At 42.6% G+C, this 20,624-nt stretch overlaps 1 protein-coding gene across 7 annotated transcripts in view; it reads right to left on the bottom strand.

Moving 5' to 3' along the window:
- mib1 (MIB E3 ubiquitin protein ligase 1) overlaps positions 1 to 20,624 on the bottom strand; it is a 79,823-nt gene extending 59,199 nt beyond the window's left edge. For all 7 annotated transcript variants that reach the window (XM_052088404.1, XM_052088405.1, XM_052088406.1 and 4 more), the window contains exons 1-9: positions 19,740 to 20,624; positions 15,754 to 15,925; positions 14,092 to 14,221; positions 9,052 to 9,156; positions 6,971 to 7,037; positions 6,350 to 6,554; positions 6,087 to 6,270; positions 1,659 to 1,803; positions 1,446 to 1,579 (exon numbers count right to left, since the gene is read on the bottom strand). In XM_052088404.1, the coding sequence (XP_051944364.1) occupies positions 1,446 to 1,579; positions 1,659 to 1,803; positions 6,087 to 6,270; positions 6,350 to 6,554; positions 6,971 to 7,037; positions 9,052 to 9,156; positions 14,092 to 14,221; positions 15,754 to 15,925; positions 19,740 to 19,968 (1,371 nt within the window). In that variant the 5' untranslated portion in view covers positions 19,969 to 20,624. The remainder of the gene's footprint in view (positions 1 to 1,445; positions 1,580 to 1,658; positions 1,804 to 6,086; positions 6,271 to 6,349; positions 6,555 to 6,970; positions 7,038 to 9,051; positions 9,157 to 14,091; positions 14,222 to 15,753; positions 15,926 to 19,739) is intronic.

Raw genomic sequence — 20,624 nt, 5'->3', positions numbered from 1 at the left:
CGCATGCGTCTACCAATCTGGCTTGTACAAGCAGTGCACACCAGTGCGCTTCAAATTTCTCAGATTGAGAAGGACACAGAAGTGGAAGGATCTCAGCCTTTCCTTGGAGACGTTCAACGCCAATACACTGCGATAACAGTGTGACGTAGTCAGGATAGTTCGGGAGACAATCACAAGTAGCTTTTCAAACAGTGTCGGAGCATTTCAACGCCTATGACTTTTACACAACAAAAAAGCAGGATATTGGAACAACGGTGTGTGCTTTCACACAGGGGTACAGAATCATCACATCAAATAACAAGATAAGATATCCTTTATTTGTCCCACACAAATAATTAGGTGGTTGTTTCATAATGGTACTAACACCCATGCATCCGTCCGTCCTTCCATTCACCTTTGAGTTGAATTCATCCCCAAGTTGTCTGTCTGCCTGTCTGTCTGAGTCTGCGACTGTGCCACTGTGTGCATTTTCTGACAGTCGCAGTAACATCCCTCTTTGCTTGGTTTTGTCTAACCAAAAAATGCAGGCTTTTATAAGCAGTGTAAAGGGGGCTGTGGTTAACAGTTGGATGCTGTATAAAGGTGCTTCACTTGATTCAGAGCAAAGGGCAATGATGAATAAATAAACAAAAAACTAAAATAACAATTTACCAGAAATAAAAAGTAAATTCAATTCAATATTTTTTTGAATTTTGTTATGGCTCTTTACTTTAGACCCAACAGAGTGGGAATAATGAGCATCAGATTTCAAAACATGCCACCTCTGATACTACAACCGGATGTGAAAAACAGGTCTAAAGTTCAAAGTGTGGCAGTAATTCCAGCTAATAAACAGACATGAGCAGATTCATTTTCCATATGAGAAGAAAGAGAGGAAAGAAATCATGAAGTCACTGGCATTTAACATTTCATCCTGGTTATAAGACAACTTCAGGAGGCGAAATATTGCTGACGTGCATTAGTAGTCTGGAGTTAACATTCTATCCATGGTGTCCTCAATGTGAAAAGTGAAAATAAAGAAACCAGCCTCCAAAATCCAGCTGGGTCCTTGTCTTATTTATTCTCTGCCCCCCGAGTGGAAAAAAAAAGTTCAGCCTCAAATTCAGATACCATAAACTTTTGCCCTTCAGCAGCCAGCTGCGCCTCCCCCAACGCATTGCCGACCTCAGTCCAAAGGCTAACGATCGGGATGACTGATATTTTTTAAACACAAAAAGAATAGTATTTTTCCACAATGAAATTGGTATTTCAAGAAGACATGATATCCAAGCCGGAGGCTGCAAGTTAAAACTTGACACATTAAAATGCACAACCCAGCTGTAGCAAAATGAAATGCCTTGTGGTTATTATTGAGAAATATAATGAGCATTGGGTTGGGGGCTCCCAAAGTGCCAGCATTCAGTTTCTGCAGAACCCCTTTGGACCAAGACAATATTTGCACTTACGTCAACATCGGGTCTCTTCAAAATGTCTTCGACCTTGGCTAAATCTCCATTGGCGGCTGCCTTGACCAGCTCCTCGTTGATGTCGCCTGACTCCTGTGTCTCGAACAGTTTCTTCAATAGCTGGGAGAGTCGCTCTGGACAAACAAAGTGGTGGGGAACATCATAAAGATTCATCGTGTCAAAGCGTTGGCGCAAGGCGATGCTGGCACAAACCTCCAGAGGCATTGCTAACGGCGGAGCCCGAGGGAGCGATTTTGGTGACGGCGGCAGGATTGTAGGTCCACGACGTCCCGCACACCTCCACCTTCAGGTCGCTGTCAGAGTAGATCTGCTGCACCCGGCCTACCTTCCCCAGAGTCTGTTGATGTGCAATAAAACGCATTAAAATAGTTATCTACTGAATAAAAATAACAACAATAATAATAATAATAATAATTAAACGATGTGATGTGTGTGATGTGAAAAACAATTGTAAATAGCACTGTGATTTATACATTTTGTATTTATATTGCACTTAATTGAACAGTGTTTGTTTGTTTTTTTTCTTCTTTCTACCCACATTCTTGCTGCTGGAGGCTGTAAATTTCCCCAGTGTGGGACAAATAAAGGATATCTTATCTTATCTTGTCTAATGGCTATGAAATTGGATTGGATTGCATAAACTTTGTCAAATGTACTATACGTGTAACATACAGCATAGATGAAATTTCTTCCCTCTCAACATAAAACAAGATATGTACATATATACATACATACCGTATTTTCTGCACTATAAGACGCACCGAAAAGTCTTCCATTTTCTTAGAAGCTCACAGCGTGCCTTAAAATCCGGTGCGCCTTGTGTATGGTCATTAGGGTAATATATCGATGGCCCCTTGCTGGAGACATGCGTACAACGTTATAACTTGCTGTTGGTTCAGTGAACTGTGTCGCTGCTTTATTAAATACATTTTTGTTGCAGCTCCAAAAAAAGGAGAGCTGTGGTGTCTTTTTTTTTTAACGCACACTTTATTAATGGTTTTCACAGTCTAAACAAATACAGGTACGTCTTTGTCCGTCCGTCTCCTTGCCTTCTCTTCTTCCGTTCAACACAAGAGTCGTTCATGCCTCTGAAAAACGTAAATGAAGGAGTCCTTCAATGAAACTACGAAAATTGAAAATAATGCATCAAAACAGAAAATCAAGCGAGGAAACCACAAAATAAATTCTATAGCCCCCCCCCAGAACTTATTTTTCCTTGTTTGTGAATACAGTACCCAACAACGGAATAAATAAACACTTCTGAGACAGTCCAGTCTCCTACATTTTATTGACATCTGATCGTTCTGTTGGATCTATGCTCAAAGAAACGCCTAAATAAATTCTATAAAGCGGCTATAGAATTTATTTGGTGATTTATTTGCTTGATTTTCTGTTTTGATGCATTATTTTCAATTTTTGTAGTTTCATTGACGTAATCGTTAATTTAGGTTTTTCGGAGGCGGTCATGAACGCCTCTCGAGTAGAACAGAAGGAGCGTAGGCTCTATCTAGTGGATGCATTATAGACTGCATGTTATAATACAGTGCGCCCAATATATGAAAAAATTACAAAATAGGTCATTCATTGAAGGTGCGGCTCATAATCCAGTGCGCAGAAAATACGATATATACATACATGAAAGAAGCACTGGTAAGATCATATAAAAATAAGGGTGGGAGGCATGAAAATAAAAGAAAGCTTGCATGCAAAAATAAAACTTGACAAATAACTAATATAAAGAAAGGGACACATGACAACTTTGCAAGGTACCGGTACTCATTTGTGAATGTCTCAATCCAAGATTAGAGGAGACATTTTGAGTTTGTCAAGTTTTTTGTGCTAGTCATCAATAACAATGACTGCTCAGGCTCAGAGAGAGACGGGTAGCATCTTGAAGTTGTAGCATGGGGCAAACTGTAAATTTCCTCGAAAACTACGATTTCCCATGTGGCCAAACCAAAATGCATGAAAAATATATATATTTAAATTGATTCAGCTGGTAAGTGCATTGCACAATGATGAGCGATTTCAACAACCAAGTCACAAGGTTGCTATAAATCTCTATCCTTTGTGTATTCTGATGAAGAATGTCAGGCAATTTACTAAAACACCAGGAAACTGTTTTAAAATGTTTGTGTGTGTGTGTGTGTGTGGGTGGAGGGTTCTTGAAATGCTGAGCTGGTCTATTATGACCTTCAAAAGTTAATTATTCAAAACTGACAACATCCAAATTTTCCTTTGTCGTTGTTTAAGGAAATAGTGTTTCTTGATTTCGAACAGGCATCCACACTGCTATGTACAAAAGTACCAATAATCAGGTCTACGTTCAGCATCAAAGTGACCGATGGCCCGATCTCAAAGATTATCTTGCGTGATTATCCTGTGGTGTGCAGTCGGTTAAGATTCTCCCTCCCCAATCCTTTTGCAGAACTGTAGGGGGGAATCGTAACATCAATATTTCTGACTGCAAAACCTTGTGTGTAACTGGGCCAAGCCACAGACTCCAAGATTGTGACGTTAAACAGATAACTACCGTATTTTCACGACTATAAGGCGCCATTAAAAGTCTAAAATTTTCTCCAAATTGGACAGGACGCCTTATAATGCGGAGCGTCTTTTATATGAGCTGAGTTACAAAATCTGGCTGAGACCCGACACGCTGTTTATATAGAGAAAAGGCGGAAGTGAGGTCGGCCAATCAGTGAAGTGCGGAGAAGAGGTCGGCCAATCAGTGAAGCGCGTCCGTGCACTTATATGTAAATTATGGAGAGAGAGAAAATGTGTACGTGAGTGACGACACGCACGCATGCGGAGAAGAGGTCGGCCAAGCAGTGAAGTGCAGAGAAGAGGTCGGCCAATCAGTGAAGCGCGTCCGTGCACTTATATGTAAATTATGGAGAGAGAGAAAATGTGTAGGTGAGTGACGACACGCACGCATGCGGAGAAGAGGTCGGCCAATCAGTGAAGCGCGTCCGTGCACATTTATGTAAATATATGAAGAGAGGTGGACGTGAGTGAGGACAGGCATGCAGGGGGTGGGTCCGGCAATGAGTGAAGGGTGGGCGTGTAAGTGGACGCTAAAGGCACGCCTCTAGCAGGTACCAGCACCTGTATAAAATGTGAGTATGTGCATTATTGCAAAACAACTTCGGTTTTGGTTTCCAAGAACCCCCGAAAATGAATTCCAACCGTTGGACATCGGCATCAACCGGGCGTTCAAAGTGAAGTTGCGAGCGGCATGGGAAAAATGCATGATCGATGGCAAACACAGCTTCACGAAGAGTGGGAGGCAGCGCCGGGCTAGTTACGCCACAATCTGTGAATGGATTGTGGCTGCTTGGACGAACGTATCTGCTAGTACAGTTGTTCGAGCTTTTGGCAAAGCCGGCATCATTTCTGTGGAGCCACATGACGACGAGAGTGACTCTGACAACGAGAGGGAACCCGGCGGTTTGGATGGATTACCGATACTTGCACAATTGTTCAATTCGGACACAGAAGATGACGACTTTGATGGCTTTCTGAGTGATGATTGAGCAAAAAATGTGAGTACCTTGTAAATAAAATACACCCGAACTCAGTTCTGCTTTTGTTGCCTTTTTAAAAACGTGTTTTAGCTTTGAGCTTCAGTGCATGCTTCAAGCTAACGTGTTAGCGAACGTGTTAGCATGCATGCATGCCGTATGTTTAAGCGTATGTTTTACCACTGTAAAACTGCGCCCATTAGTACAGTGCTTCCTGTGTATGTGTAAAATACAGAAATGTCACCCATTAATGAGACTGCGCCCAACCGTACGGTGCGTCGAATAGTCGTGAAAATACGGTAATTTGGAAGTTTGTGCTGTTGCTGGAATCAAAGATTACTGTATTACTGGATTAAAGATTACTGTAACTGGTTGTGTTGAGTGTTTGTATTATGTCAAGGCAGTCAGGAAAAGACTGATATTATATATATAAAAAACACTGTATATTAGTCCCACAATGGGAAATTTGCCCTGGGAGGAAAAACAAAGACATAAGTTTGTCACCATAATGCAATTCCCAGGAAAGCTAACAGTAAGCCTAGTTTCTTGTTCATCTACTACTCTCTTTCTCACCGTCATTACGCATGTGGTGTGTTATGTTGATTACCTCAAGGAGCCCGCACAGTTATTTTTTGGGAGGCTTCTCTTACATTTTAAGACAGAGATGGGCAACTGGCAGCCCTCGGGACCACAAAACTTTTTACACTATTGTTTTTACAACTACCCCAAATTCTTCAAATGACGCTGTTAATAATTCAAGTTAGGTTTCCCACAAAAGAATGAGGTTAATGGCAATAAAAAAAATCCAGATAAAAGGGTGAAAAAAAGAAACCAAGCAAAAAATTTTAAAATCTTGAAAAAAATAAAAATTTGAGAATCGAGTGAGTGTGCAGGAGTCAACTGTAGTTTGAAGTTGTAATTTCACCACAGACAAAATACATCAAGAAAAATATGCAAAAAATGCACTGAATGTTGGTTTGCTGCCCAGTGGCATTGATGAAAAATTGTGGCACCCCTCCAGCCTTTAAGTTACCCATCCCTGGGTTAAGAAGTTAAAAATCAGCACGCATTTCCCCGCATCAGCCAAAAGACTTACAGGCAACATGGCCTCTGCCCACTCCCCGTGACCTTTCTGGAGCTGCTTGATGCGGTCGATGTCGTAGCAAATCTGAACCAGGTCGCCCACCAGGAACTGGGAAGTGCCCCCTTCCGCTCCAGCGGCCACTTCACCGCTGCGCACCACGTTGGCTTTTGTGAGCACAGCAGGGTTGAACGTCCACCTGTGGACAGGAAAATATACTTGATTCACTGACCCATTCCGTTTGATTTCACTTTGAGTAACAGCACCTGAGCACTCACCTGTTCCCGCTGGGATACTGCACCACGATGTCGTGATCTTCGTCGATGCCGCACACTGTACCGGTGGTGGTGAGTGTCTCAAACATACCATCGGTCCAGCCACCATGGCCATGCTGCAGCGACTGGACAATCTCCAGGTCTAAATCGATGTTGACCAAGTCCCCGATCTGAAGACCGCCGGGGTTCCTGTTGCCATTTTGCTCACCTAAGAGACACACAAAAGAAAATCCAACCTATTTCTCAATAAAATATATTTTCAATCACTTTAATCACATCAGAATAACAATTTATCTACACCTTGGGGTGACATAGCTATAAACTATAAACTACATGTCGCCAAAAACAATGCATGCAATATTTACTACATGAACGGAAATATTACACACATGAATGGCACCATTAACTTGAAGGTCATATAATTTAAGCCAGCAAGGCATTAGAGAGAGAAAAAAACCCTGGGAAACTCTGCTGAAACCAGACAACAAGGTGATGCTACCACCTAGTGGTCACATGTGCTTAACTACATCAGAAAGTCTCTTTGCCCTTGGATTTGCTGCAGCATAGCAACAGGTGAGAAATGGCCTAATCATGTCAGAAAACAAGGCCAGCTGGCATACTTACCCAACACAGGACAGTGGTCTCTGTAAAAGGAACCTCCTTTGGCATCCTGAACACATTTCAGGTCCGACTGAGAGAGAAAAGAAGTAAAGGCTCCATAAGTCACTGGCCCGTGGTGTACGTACAAGCATGAATAATAAAAACACAGAATATAGCCACCTAAGGTGCTGCTGCTGCAAGAGTGTGTTTGCAAAGAGCAACAATTTCAGCAAAATGGCGAGGAGATGAGCGATAGAGCAAAGCAAGACGCTGTGGGACAATGTGGATGTGGGCCAGAGATCAAGGGAAGACACATTGCTACCATGAGAACATCCCTATCTATCAAGCCAATTGGACATTTTATCTTATGATTGTGTTAAGAGAGCCTTTATTTTAGATACTGTGTATTGAAACAAACTATGCCTTGAAAAATGCAAATGTTTCAAGTTTAGAATATCAGTTCAGCAAGAAAGGACTGTGTTTTACTTTTTCTTCGGCTTGTGTGTGCCTTCCTTGCGATTCCAAAAAAGGTAAGTGAAGTTAGGGAATACTGTTCGAAATTGCGATTCCAAAAAAGGTAAGTGAAGTTAGGGAATACTGTTCGAAATTGCTTGAAAAAGCGGCAATCAAAAGCTATACAGTAAAGCTCCAGCAGTATCCAATTACTTTTGTTACCATAGCACTTTTTTGAACACCCGTTAACTTGTTTTTACACCTAACTTTAAGAAAAGCGAGGCACAAACTGCGACATGAAGCACCGTCATGACATGTCATAAAATTGAGCATTTTATATCTTCCTGCCAATACAGACAACACTTAACCTTTTTTGAAACAGTCCTAAAATGGTTTTGACCCTACTTAGAGGCAAGTAGTAAATTTGTGAACATTGGAACTTTAGAATCTGAATGAATGGCCATGATGTGGAGTCCCTCACGGGTCAGTCCTTAGACCCCTTTTGCTCAGCCTGCATATACTACCCTTGGGTTAAAATCTTTAGAAGGAAAATGCTTGTTATCAGGGCTATACAGATGATATGCAGCTATATCTAGCAATGACCCCAAATCAGATCAATTCAATGTTGTGTCACAAAATGTTGTTCAACTAAACCAAAACAAAACCGAGGTGACTATTTTAGACAACAGAGAAAAGAGGATTGCTGTTAGTAAACACTTGCAGTCGCTGTCTTTAAAAGCCAAAAAACAAGGGCAAACCTTTGGGGTGCTGATTGATTCAGATCTGATTTTCAGCCGTAATATCACATCAAATACTAAAACTGGCTTTTACTAGCTGAAAAAACATATCCTTGATGGGGGTTGCTTGGTCCAAGCAGAGCAAGGGAATCGTTTTTTGTCTTCAGTAGACTTTATTATTGTGATGGTCTTTGGGCTTGAGTCCCTTAAAAGATTCTCCAACAGTTGCAACTCATTCAGAACACTGAGCATTGTCTACAATGGAAGTGAAATTAGCCCCAAGTGAAAATACTTCAACAATTATGTTCAACTCAGTTCTACACAGTTAATACGTTTAAGGTGAACTAAAGATGGAGATAGTTTCGCCCTGGAAAGAATTAGTCCGTACTTGTAACTGGAACAGATTGTGTTCAACTTTAGAGCTTCGATTACATTAGAATAAGAAAAGGACAAATCGATTATGCAACTGCAAAACCCGATCGTCTTCTTTCACGAAACAAAGCCAAATGCAAACAATGTGCAGAAGTGTGCTTTTTATCAGAGAGGCGTGTGTCAATGCATCCACATTCCACTTCTTTTAAGTTGACCTCCATGTTCACGATCACCCCCTCTTAACTCATTCAGTACCAGCCAATTCTGGACCAAGTCTGAAAAGACGTTTAAAAACGTCTTTGGGACTGAATGAGTTAAAAAGCAGATTGCCTTTATCATGCAGATGGTTCCACCTCCAGCTGCTTGTGCAAACAATGAGGGGGGGGGGGGGCAAAGCCCACTGTGGCTCTCACAAAGCCCTCGGAGGGGGAAATAAGAGCCTCCACCCTATGGTCAGACACAAAAGCCACCTGACAGCTGATCTATTGAAGAACACCGTGCGTGTGTGCGGGCGGGCGTGCATGTGTGCGCGCGCACACTCACCATTCCCTCAAAACCGACACGGTACAGGTTCTTGGCCCCATTGTCCCATAGCACATAGGCAGCACTATGAGGACTGGCAGCGCTCCAGTCTTGAATCTCGGTCACCTGTTGAGGAAAAGGGGAAATGTAACTATTGGATGTACTCATTGCTGTACTGTTGAAATGTTCACCGCGATAGACTTCAGAGTTCAGTAAACATCAGAGCATAAATTATGTGTGAGTATGTGATGCTTAGAGAAGAAGAATGTGAATGAATTCCAAAAAACAAATTGTGAAAAACTAACTTTACACTTTTGTTATGATGTGGGTCTAACTTACTAATTATAATGTTTAAAAACATTTCTCATGATAGGGCTGAAAGCCCTTATGCCACAATTTGTAATTTTTTCACTAATCTATAATATTGGTCACTCAACACCAAAATGCTATTTTGACAAATTATTGACCAAACTAAAATGTTGAAAATGGCTTGCTCTCTTTGAAGAGGTGGGTCTAACTTACTAATTATAATGTTTAAAAACATTTCTCACGATAGGGCTGAAAGCCCTTATGCCACAATTTGTAATTTTTTCACTAATCTATAATATTGGTCACTCAACACCAAAATGCTATTTTGACAAATTATTGACCAAACTAAAATGTTGAAAATGGCTTGCTCTCTTTGAAGAGGTAATATATTGTTAATGGTTGAACAAACAGTCCTTCATTTTCCTGAAAAGAGATGTTCTTGGAGGTACAAGGAGTCGCCCTGACAAACAGCAAAATGCAAAAAGGAATACGATAAAAAGTTTGCCCATACTTTTGTACTTTTCTTATTAATGATTGTGAGTGTGAATGGTTGTGCGTCTATGTGTAACTTGCGACTGCTTGACAACCAGTTGCAAAAGGCAACTGGGATAGGCTGCAACATGCCTGGGACTCTCTGATAATGGCCAGATGCATACATTTTCTTCACGACTTAAAATGTATGAAGATTTTTTTGGGGGGAAAATAAACATAACAGGGGGACGCCAAGCTTGTGGCTTGTCATTCATAGAGTATTACAAACCCAATTCCAATGAAGTTGGGATGTTGTGTTAAAAAAAAAAAAACAATACAGTGCTACCTCTACTTACAAAGTTAATTGGTTCTGGAAGAAATTTCTGAACTAGAAAAATGTTGTCAGTCGAGATGCGTTCTCCATGTAAATGCCCTAATCCGTTCCAAGCCCCACTCCTAAAAATTCAGACATGTTTCCAAAAGCATGAAAATTCATCATTCGAAATATGTAACAAATACATGTTACAATTCAATTATTGCACAATAAATGAGAGTTGTTCATAACGTAAAAATCAAAAAATAGAGTGAAGAATCAAAATAACGGTCATTTAACTTTTAACTGAATCCTCATCGTTTTTTGCCCTTTTTATTTTATGTTCCCTCTCAGAAGTGGTTTTTGCCTGGCATTTGTAAAGAACTGATCCAAGGATGTTTGCTTTTGTCGGCTTTTAACAATCCTTCGAAAATGTCCAAGGCAAACATCAGCATCAGCACAGTGAGCGATCGCCTGATTGGTGAACACTTTCTCTGGGTGATTCACATTTACGTAAAACTATTGGAACACCTCATGGCCCATGGGGCAAATGACAAGGACGCCGTACAGACACTATTTAAACACACAGACAGATGCGGTAGAGGCCCCTCTTAGCCAATGGCATGCCAAAATTATGCTCGGTAATAGCCAATGGCAGAACAGCTGTAGCTATGTTGCATTCAGGAAACTGAGTTGAGAGTAGCAGCCCACACTGTATTTTTACTTGTTTTATCTTAAAATGTATTTCATAACAAGAGGCAATATTTTTCTGTTGAGGCATTTCATAACGTGACAATTTCATATGAAGAGACGTTCGTAAGTAGAGGTACCACTACAAAGATGTGCAAATCAAGTTCAACCTCAATTTAAATGAATATACAGCTACTAACACTAGCTACAACTAACAAAGATATTTAATGTTTAAACTGATAAACTTGCCTGATTTTAGCAAAAAAAAAAAAACCAACAATTTTTTAATTGGGTGCAAAACCTTCCAAAAAGCTGAGACGGGGTCATGTTTACCACTGTGTTACATCAGGCTTTTCTTTTAAGAATATTCAATAAATGTTTGGGAATTGAGGCCACTAATCTTTGAAGCTTTGGAGGTGGAATTCTTCCCCATTCCCATATTGTGGTTTTGCATTGTCTTGCCGAATTAAACAGGTCCATGTAAAAGACGTTGCTTGGATGGCAGCAAAACCTGTATGTACATTTAAGCATGAATTGTGCTTTCACAGATGTCTAGGTTTGCCACATCATTGGCACTAACCCAGTCCAAAAACCATCACAGATCCTGGATTTTGAATTTTGCTTCCATAATAGATCGTAAGTGAACTTTTCTTCTTTGGCCCGGAGGACAAAACATCCACAATTTCCAAACACACACATCTCTCTCTCTCTCTACTAAATTAGGATAAACATCTGCCAGTGTTTGGTCGTTTTATCATTTATATTGTATTTATTTCTGAGACGATTATTTTAAATACCTTTGTCATTTTTTGGCCAATGAAGATTTTGGGGTGTAGCAAAAAAAAACAAACAAACAAGTACTGTATTTTCACGACTATAAGGCGCCATTAAAAGTCTTAAATTTTCTCCAAAATGGACAGGACGCCTTATGGTGCGCAGCGTCCTTTGTATGCGCGGAGTTCCAAAATCTGACTGACAGCCGACACGCTGTTTATATAGAGAAAAGGCGGAAGTGACTGTGCCCAGGCATGCGGGAAAGAAGTCGGCCAATCAGGGAAAGGTGGGCGTGTATATATACATATATGGAGAGGGAGAGAGAGAGAGGACAGGCAAGCTGAGGAGCAGTCCGCCAATGGTGAAGGGCGGGCATGTAAGTGGACGCTAAAGGGACGCCGCAAGCAGGTACCAACACCTGTATAGAGTGTGGCAATGTGCATTGTTGCAAAACAACTCCGGTTTTGGTTTCTAAGAACCCCTGAAAATAAATTCGACAAAGAGGCACGCCTACGAAGCTCAGTTCAAACTTAAAGCCACCGGTTATGCTTTTGGCATGCGTGCCCATCTCACACCAGTGGTGAAAAACCAAGTCAAGCAAATGAACTCTAAGCTTGCCGTTATTCCCGGAGGCTTGACTAAAGAACTCCAACCGCTGGACATTGGCATCAACCGGGCGTTCAAAGTAAAGTTGCGAACGGCATGGGAACAATGGATGATCGATGGCAAACACAACTTTACAAAGAGTGAGAGGCAGCGCTGGGAGAGTTACGCCACAACGAGAGGGAACGCAGCGTTTTTGATGGATTACGGTACTTGCACAATTGTTCAATTCTTTCTACACACACACGCGCTGCCACCATGTTTCGCTCTGTTCTTTACTGTCAAATGTGGGGAAGCTTCACACGAGAGAAATGTTGACTTGGCTGTTGCTGCTCCTTCTTTCCGCTCGGCAATGCGTAGCAACTCACACTAGCATGTGATGCGTTCAATGACAACTGGGATGTGCAGTCCTCTGCTTCTGATACAGAGGATGAGGACTTTGATGGATTTCTGGGTGATGATTGATCGAAAAACGTGAGAACATTGTACGATGGCTAAATAAAATACACCCGAACTCAGTTCCCCTTTCGATGCCTTTTTAAAAACGTGTTTTCAGCTTGTATCTGTATGTCTTGGCATGCTATCGTAAGCTTAAAGCTAACGTGTTAGCGTGTGCGCATGCATGCCGTATGTTTAAGCTGGTGTATGTTTTACCACTGTAAAACTGCGCCCATTGGTACAGTGCGGTCTGTCTATGTGTAAAATACAGAAATGTCACCCATTAATGAGACTGCGCCCAAACGTACGGTGCGTCGAATAGTCGTGAAAATACGGTAGGTTAAAACATTGCCTCCAAAGCTCAAACAAGTTTGAAAAGCTGACAGGTGTTATTCCAAACCTTAATGATGTCAATGGTAAATTTTGGCGATTGAGACCAAATCCGAGGTCATGGATGGATGCAGATGGATTGTGGGACTTGACTTACAATAAGGTAGAGAAAGTGTCATGAGATGAAGGGCACCAGAGTAAATTCATTCATTCATGAAAACATGTATCCGAAGTAAATTCAGTAACCTGTTTATTTTCAGTTCCTCACAGAGGAAATTGAGTAATGGGTCTAGTTAATATTTAGGCCACACTAGAAGTACATCTAAGCATGAGGAGATGCCATGATGGTTTTCGGAGGGGGCGCAATTGCCGCTGCCGGCATCATGAAATAGTGATGAGATGTACCATTAAATAAGGCAGAAAAATGACGTATTAAATTGCCGAGAGGGCCTCTTAAAATATGCTTGGGACTAGAGCCGACCGAGTCAATGACAGTATGTAGTACAGATACTGGACAACAAATGCAACCCCATCTGTCATCGGAATGACTCCAGAATGACGTTTATGTGAAGCATTAGTCAGGATTAACATCAATCAGCAAGATGAAAGCCATCATAATTTAAGACCAATGCATAGTATAAAAAGGATGGCTTCCTCAACGGGCAGCCTGGTCCAGTGGTTAGCGCGTTGACCTCACAGTTCAGAGGTCGTAGGTTCGATCCCGGCTCCGGCCTTCCTGTGTGGAGTTTGCATGTTCTCCCCATGGTTTTCTACGGGTACTCCGGTTCCCTCCCACATTCGAAAAAAAAAACATGCATGGCAGGCTGATTGAACACTAAATTGTAAATCTAGGTGTGAGTGTGAGCGTGGATGGTTATTCGTCTCTGTGTGCTCTGCCATTGGCTGGCAACCGGTTCAAGATGGCTGGGATCGGCTCAGCACCCCTTGCGACCCTTGTGAGGATAAAGCGGATCGGAAAATGGACCTTTTCATAGTCTTCCGCATATAAAAACTATGAACAAAGTGGTACTTTCGGCATATGCACACTTTAAAAAGATACAAAGATACACTGTGTAGACAAGGACACTGACGTACAGCCATGTGTGTTTTGGAGGGCTGTTACTGGCCATTACCTTTCCTCGCCTTCCGTTGCCTCCATCCTGGTCTTCCCACTGCCAGTCCACTCCTCGCACTACCCGGCCACCCGTAAAAATGCCTCTGGCTGTGATTTTCTTTGATTTGCGCCTCGACTCCAGAAGCACTCTGTCCACACCAAGAAAGACAGCCCATTCAGTTGTTCAGGTCTCCGATCAAGTTTTCCCAGAGTGGGACCAATTTTAAAATGCACGGCATACTATGTTGATATGTGGCTCATGTCAGTGTGTCAAACTTTACTTGGACTTCACGTGAAAAACCTTCAGGCGACAGTCATAAAGGGGAGACTTGAGTATGATGGTACACTTTTCACTCGGATGTCCTAATCACATTGTTTTGCACCAGAGTCCAAGTTGAGTCAATCGATTCTGAGTATCAGTTGATAGTCCAAGCCGATAGCTGAGCAAGGCATTCAGCAGATGCATAGTTGGCTGATTCTTCTACAAACAACAATACTGGTTAATTGCCTAATCAAATGCAACCAGTGGTACACAAGTTTGTCGCCAAATAATTCATACTTGTTAAGACTTCTCTTTCAAGGTAAGTCATTTAAAAGCATCACATTTGCAAGCTTGTCAACTCTGACAATAATGCTCAGCAACACGTTTAGCCAGAATTCTGACTCCTGTGGTCCATGCGGCTTTGCAGACTTGATTGTTGTATCTTTGTGCTTGCGCCGACTGTCGGCCGTCTTGGCAAAATGTTTCTATGACTCACTTGCCTCTTTTTCCTTGACACGTGCAGACAAAGCTTGTGGCCATTTCAAAACATAAATAAATACAACTGCTAACATCCTATGGCAGGTGGACAGTGGTGGTACAACACCGTGAACGACTCCCTGCTCAGAATTGACTGAAAGAATATAATACAGCACCCCCACACCACTATCATGTTGGCAGACGAGTGTGATCTCTGGGGGGGGACTACCTCAGCCATTGTGCACTGTGTGCACCGTCTGTCTCAGGGGGCGCGGGTGGGGGATGAAGTTGTACCCGGTTGAAAAGACAGCCGTCTGTTGGGCCATGTGTTCGTCTGTGTTGGGATGCGGGATTGATATAAAAGAAGCATTGGTGTGTTTAGAACTGAATTTGAGGCATCTAAAATAAATAAATACCACTCGCCAATTGGGCGATAGGCCTTTAAAAAAACAAAGAAAGAAAAGTACTATTTACAGTATATCGTATTTCCACAAATAAACATGCAACATATCAGCATGTTTTGTGAGACTTCGGCTCAGTTTCAGCATTATTTGTGTTTTATGTGATTTCACCTCAGATGAGTGCCAATGATAATGGCAAAGAGTAAAGTTGGATGCAGACATCGAGTTATTTCAGAGGGTAAACACTGCTCTGAAATCAGAATGACTTGGAAGTCGACCAGCGTCGCTGTTTCCACTACGGCGAGTGAAGCATATATGTGAATCCCCGCCTTTATATAACATGCAAAAAGATTTAAACAAGGCGAGTTTGTTGCCTGGCAACTGGAGGCTGGGAGCATTCAGATGTCTGCCTGTGAGCAAGGGCGCATTTAAAGATTCTCAAATATCACAGAGACCCAAATAAAAGAGTGAAACACATTGTATTGTAACCCAAACCGAATGTCTGCTTTTTTGTTTTATTTAAGCAATCATCTTAACTAACCTCTCACTGCCCGGGGTGGTGATCCTGTAGAAGCGGTGTCTCAAGTGATGTTTGTCACCATGGTAACAGGTTGTACAGAGGTCGTAATTGGTGCACTCAGCACATTTCCAGCGAATGCCAATGATGGGCTGCTGACGGCAAGTGTCACACATCGTTCCGTCATGCTTGATGCCTGCGGGACAAGGAGGAGTGTTGATGAGTTAAGTGGGTGCGAGTCGCTGCGCGTGAATACAACGGCTAATAGTTTGCACACACACACACAAAAAGATGACAAATGTCATGAAAAGCTCGGGAGGAGCCAACTGTTGATCTCAGTGTAGCAAATTAGAAGATGAAAGTATTTGGCTTTTGGTTTGAACACAACTGTCGTGCTCTAATACTTATGCTTTTAGTTATTGATTTATTTTTACAGCTGCTATTGCATATGAGTGTTGTCGGAGCCAGTTTTACCAGCTTCATGTGTACAAAAGATTTTGACTTGGATCTTAGGTGACTGGTGTCATGCCTTTGGGTGATGTTTGATAAATACCAGAGTGATGATTTAAACCTCTCTTAACAGTTAACACGTTTAATCATGATGGCAACAGTTTGGACTAATAAATGCAAATTAAATGAACCTCAAGGGGAAATGTTGAAAGATGACAACATTTGCGCTGGTATGGACTTTCCTTTTTGACTTTCTGTGATGGATGTCATGCGTTTAGGTCCATCTCTTTGTGGTTTTCGACAAGGAGGAGCAACTGCTGATGAAGAAAGACTGCTGCATTAGCCTGTGGAGCAAGTCACCAACTGGGTAACTGGTGCATTCAAAGGCTAGAGTTGTATGTGCATGTTTCGACCGAATGTATTCAACACGTTTTAAACGGCATGGTTAACACATTTTACGATATTTGTTAATCAGAGATGCGAGTAAATTTTTCTCGATTCTTTCTGTCCTTATTTTTTCTGTTCCACATCAGGTATTCTTAAGAGCAATAACACAGGATAAAAAACAACAAGACAAAATGTTATATACAGTCAAACCTCATTACAACATACCTTGAGGGAAATAACGAATCTCTACGGTATACTGGTAGTTCATTTTAACCATTTCCAATAAAATGGCTGCCACTTACAATGTATAATTTACCAGTACAGTATGAATATTTATAGATGTAAAAATATGAACATGTAATACAGTATAAACATTTCAATTACAAATACGTGTACACAGTATGAAGAAAAAATAATTTTCGAAGACATGAAAACAAACAATTGGAACGTTCCTACTTCATCTCTGAAAACATTCACTCAGCAAATGTTACTCGTCATAGGCAACTGCGCGTGCCGCCGACAAAGCCAACCGTCATCAGTTTATGATGTGTCGCACCCCAAAGCCGTTTACGATCATCTTTCAATCCGTTGGTCTTGAACTCTGCCATTTTGTTGCCACTACGGTCGATTGTTGAAATCGTTGACTCGGCTAAGCTTTTTAGTCTCGACTAAGCATCATCTGGAAAACTCCCTTTCAAAAGTGAGAGACAATTTCAGTCTTCACAGACAAGATGATTTGGTTCCGTTTACCACATGTTTTCAGACCATGTGCTCAAGACCGCACCGTGCCCCGGGAGGTACAACAATGCATGAGTCGATATGTAGCGTTGCAAAGCAACAGAGGGGAATCCCGCGCTGCACATTTTGTTCATAACCAAGGTCACAACGGCAGTTAGCGTTGCACGGTTTGTTGTCACGAAGAACTTTTTACTATTTTGTGGGAAAAATCTGGTCATTAGAAATGAAGCTTACATTGTAAAAGGTGTACGTTGTAAGTAAAATTGGCAAGTTAAAAATGATTTACATGAAATCGGGACTTTGAAATGTGAACGTTGCAGGTGTGAAAACGTAAACAGGGTACATTGAAATGAGGTTCGACTGTCGTAGCATGTTTAATCATTTTTGCCGAACCGAATTCAGGGTTCGGTTCGGCAACAGGTATATTTTCTTTTCTGAACACAAAGCTGCAAATTACAACACGTTCGATAAATTCGATATTGCACATGCTTTTCTTGGAATTCAAACTTAAAAACAAAACACCTCAAATCTGTTGTGCTAAAAAAATAATAAAAAAGGAAAGACAACATGACTCGACCAATAAATTTCCTGGATTAATTAGAACTGGTAGTCAAGATTGCTGCCTGCCAAAATGGGAGTCTTGGATCATACCTAGCCATCCCGTATAAAAGCAGTCTGGGAAGTGGACCATCCACTCAAAATCTCCCCCAGATGTGGTGGCCCTGGGCGAGACAGCAATACCATGAACTGTTCCCCAGGAGATAAAGACACCCCCTTTTTCAGTGTGTGCCTCAAACTGTGTGTCTTTGTTGTGGTGTTTTTTTTAAGTCATATTTTGTGAATATACATGATTATAGATAATCTTAAGTCATAACAATAAAGGATGCTTCTTATATTCCTCTTTATCATGCTGTTCACATCATGAGACCAAGACGCCACCTAACAATTGATTAACGGTAAACGCACCACCGCAAGGCTTCAGAGTGGATGGTCTAAGAGAGAAGTGGTGTCTGAGCTGAGTCATCAGCGGGTTGCAAAAGAGAGGGACTAAGAAAGTGACAGGAAGGCATAAGAGTGGATGAAAACTCTTAGAAATTAATTGGTGGATTAATGGCTAAAACACCTGTTGGGCAGGGAAGTATGGTCAGGGTAGACAAGTTTAGCCCCCTGCTGTGCCTTCCCCTGCATGCTAAGAGTGCCATCCATCCATCCATCATCTACCGCTTATCCGGGGCCGGGTCGCGGGGGCAACAGCTTTAGCAGGGAAGCCCAGACTTCCCTCTCTCTAGCTACTTCTTTCAGCTCTCCCCGGGGGATCCCGAGTCATTCCCAGGCAAGCTGGGTGACATAGTCTCTCCAGCGTGTCCTGGGTCTTCCTCGGGGTCTCCTCCCGGTGGGACATGACCGGAACACCTCACCGGGGAGGCGCTCAGCAGGCATCCGAATCAGATGCCCAAGCCACCTCATCTGGCTCCTCTCGATGTGGAGGAGAAGCGGCTCGACTCTGAGCCCCTCCCGGATGACCGAGCTCCTCACCTTATCTCTAAGGGAGAGCCCGGACACCCTGCGGAGAAAACTCATTTCGGCCGCCTGTAACCGGGATCTCGTTCTTCCGGTCACGACCCATAGCTCGTGACCATAGATGAGGGTTGGAACGTAGATCAACCGGTAAATTGAGAGCTTCGCCCTTTGGCTCAGCTCCTTCTTCACCACGACAGACCGATACAGCGTCCGCAGTGCTAATTAGCTAATTAGCTCTTAGCTAATGCTAAGAGTGAAAAAGAAGAAAATATAACTTATCGTTATTTTAGTCCTTGCCTTACATCGATGTTCTTTTTCAACCCAATAATTATCAATAATTTCATCATTAAAATGGGCCAATGCACATACAGTATTTCCAGTTCAAATATGGGTGAGAATGGAACGTAGTCATTGCACTTTATGTGCCTGAAAACAACCATTTTCTTGAATTTGTTCCACCGGTGATTGTGCTTTTGGAAGTGTTCATCTGTGTGTTATAGCGAAAAGGAGAGAACATTCATTCTCAATAGGGTCGCGGGGGAGTGGGGGGGCTGGAGCTTATTCCAGTTGTCTCCGGGCAGTAGGCGGGGGACACCCTGAACCGGTTGCCAGCCAATTGCAGGGCACACAGAACCAGACAACCATCTGCGCTCACACCTAGGGACAATTTGGAGTGTAAGGAGAGAATACTTATCCGAAATCACCTGAGTTTCATTTCTGACCGTGTGTTGAATACACAAAGAAAACTGGCCCACTACAAAACAATACTGTACACATTCCATTGTGTTTATCATGCGGCAGTCATGCGAGCGTCTGCGTTCATCTAGGCTAGGTAAACAAAACAACCCACTCTATTATTATTTACAATTTCACTAAGATTGTGGATGCGTTCCGCACTTTAAAGAATAACGTACCTGTAGGAGCACTGTCTAATATCCTCACGTCGTATGCTCCAGAGCAACGGTAGTTCGCAGCGGTGCCGTTATCCCAGACAACCACCACCTCCTCGGGACTTTCAAAACTCCTTACGGTGCCGACATGTCCCTCCCCGCCGTCCTGCTTGCCCCACTTCCAATCGGGTCCGCGAACCACTCTCGCTCCGACTCCTTCCATCATGGCTCGGTTATTCCTACCGGTGGTCATTTAACAAACGAAGAAGGGGGAAAATAGCCCCAGCGAATCTTTTTGAGTTAGCGAGCTAGCTGTGCGAGCTGGCAACAAGGGAGCGGGCAGTTTTTGAATGCAATTCCGTAACAGAAGCCACACAGCCCCACGAAGCTCGCCGAGCTAGAGGTCGAAGGAGATCGCCTCTTCTTTTGCAAACAAACGCTGCATTCGCCGAGCCCTTGGAAATTGGGAGAGGAATTAGGCGGAAAGCTAGCGAAGCGGCGACATTGTTTGCTTAGCCTCCTCGCCTCAGGAATGCTAACCTCTTCAACTTAGCAAGCTAAAAGGGAGCCTTGATGCTAAAGCTAAGCTAGCAGAATAAACCCCGTCCTTGCCCAAGCCAAGTCTTTGCGCTGATACTGGCTCCTTTCGGGGATATCAATTGCTCCGCACGGGCGCATAACATTCACCTAGAGGTGTTCGCTTTGTTGGCCCGGCCAGAGATGGTTCTCCGTCTTCTCTTCTCCTCTCCCAACCCCCCCTGCTGGAGTCAAGTCAGAATAAACCCGCCGCCATTATTGTCAATCATCCTCGCTCCCTCGGTGTGGCCACACCAGCAACAACAACTAGCTCGACGGAGATGCACGGAAAAGCACGAAGGAGACGCGAGCGTCTGGTGGACGACCACACGC

This window comes from Hippocampus zosterae, chromosome 15 (assembly GCF_025434085.1).
Source record: "Hippocampus zosterae strain Florida chromosome 15, ASM2543408v3, whole genome shotgun sequence".
NCBI classification, from domain to species: domain Eukaryota; kingdom Metazoa; phylum Chordata; class Actinopteri; order Syngnathiformes; family Syngnathidae; genus Hippocampus; species Hippocampus zosterae.
The sequence above is the reverse complement of the archived record's forward strand: the minus strand, read 5'-3'. Positions and strand labels throughout refer to the sequence as shown.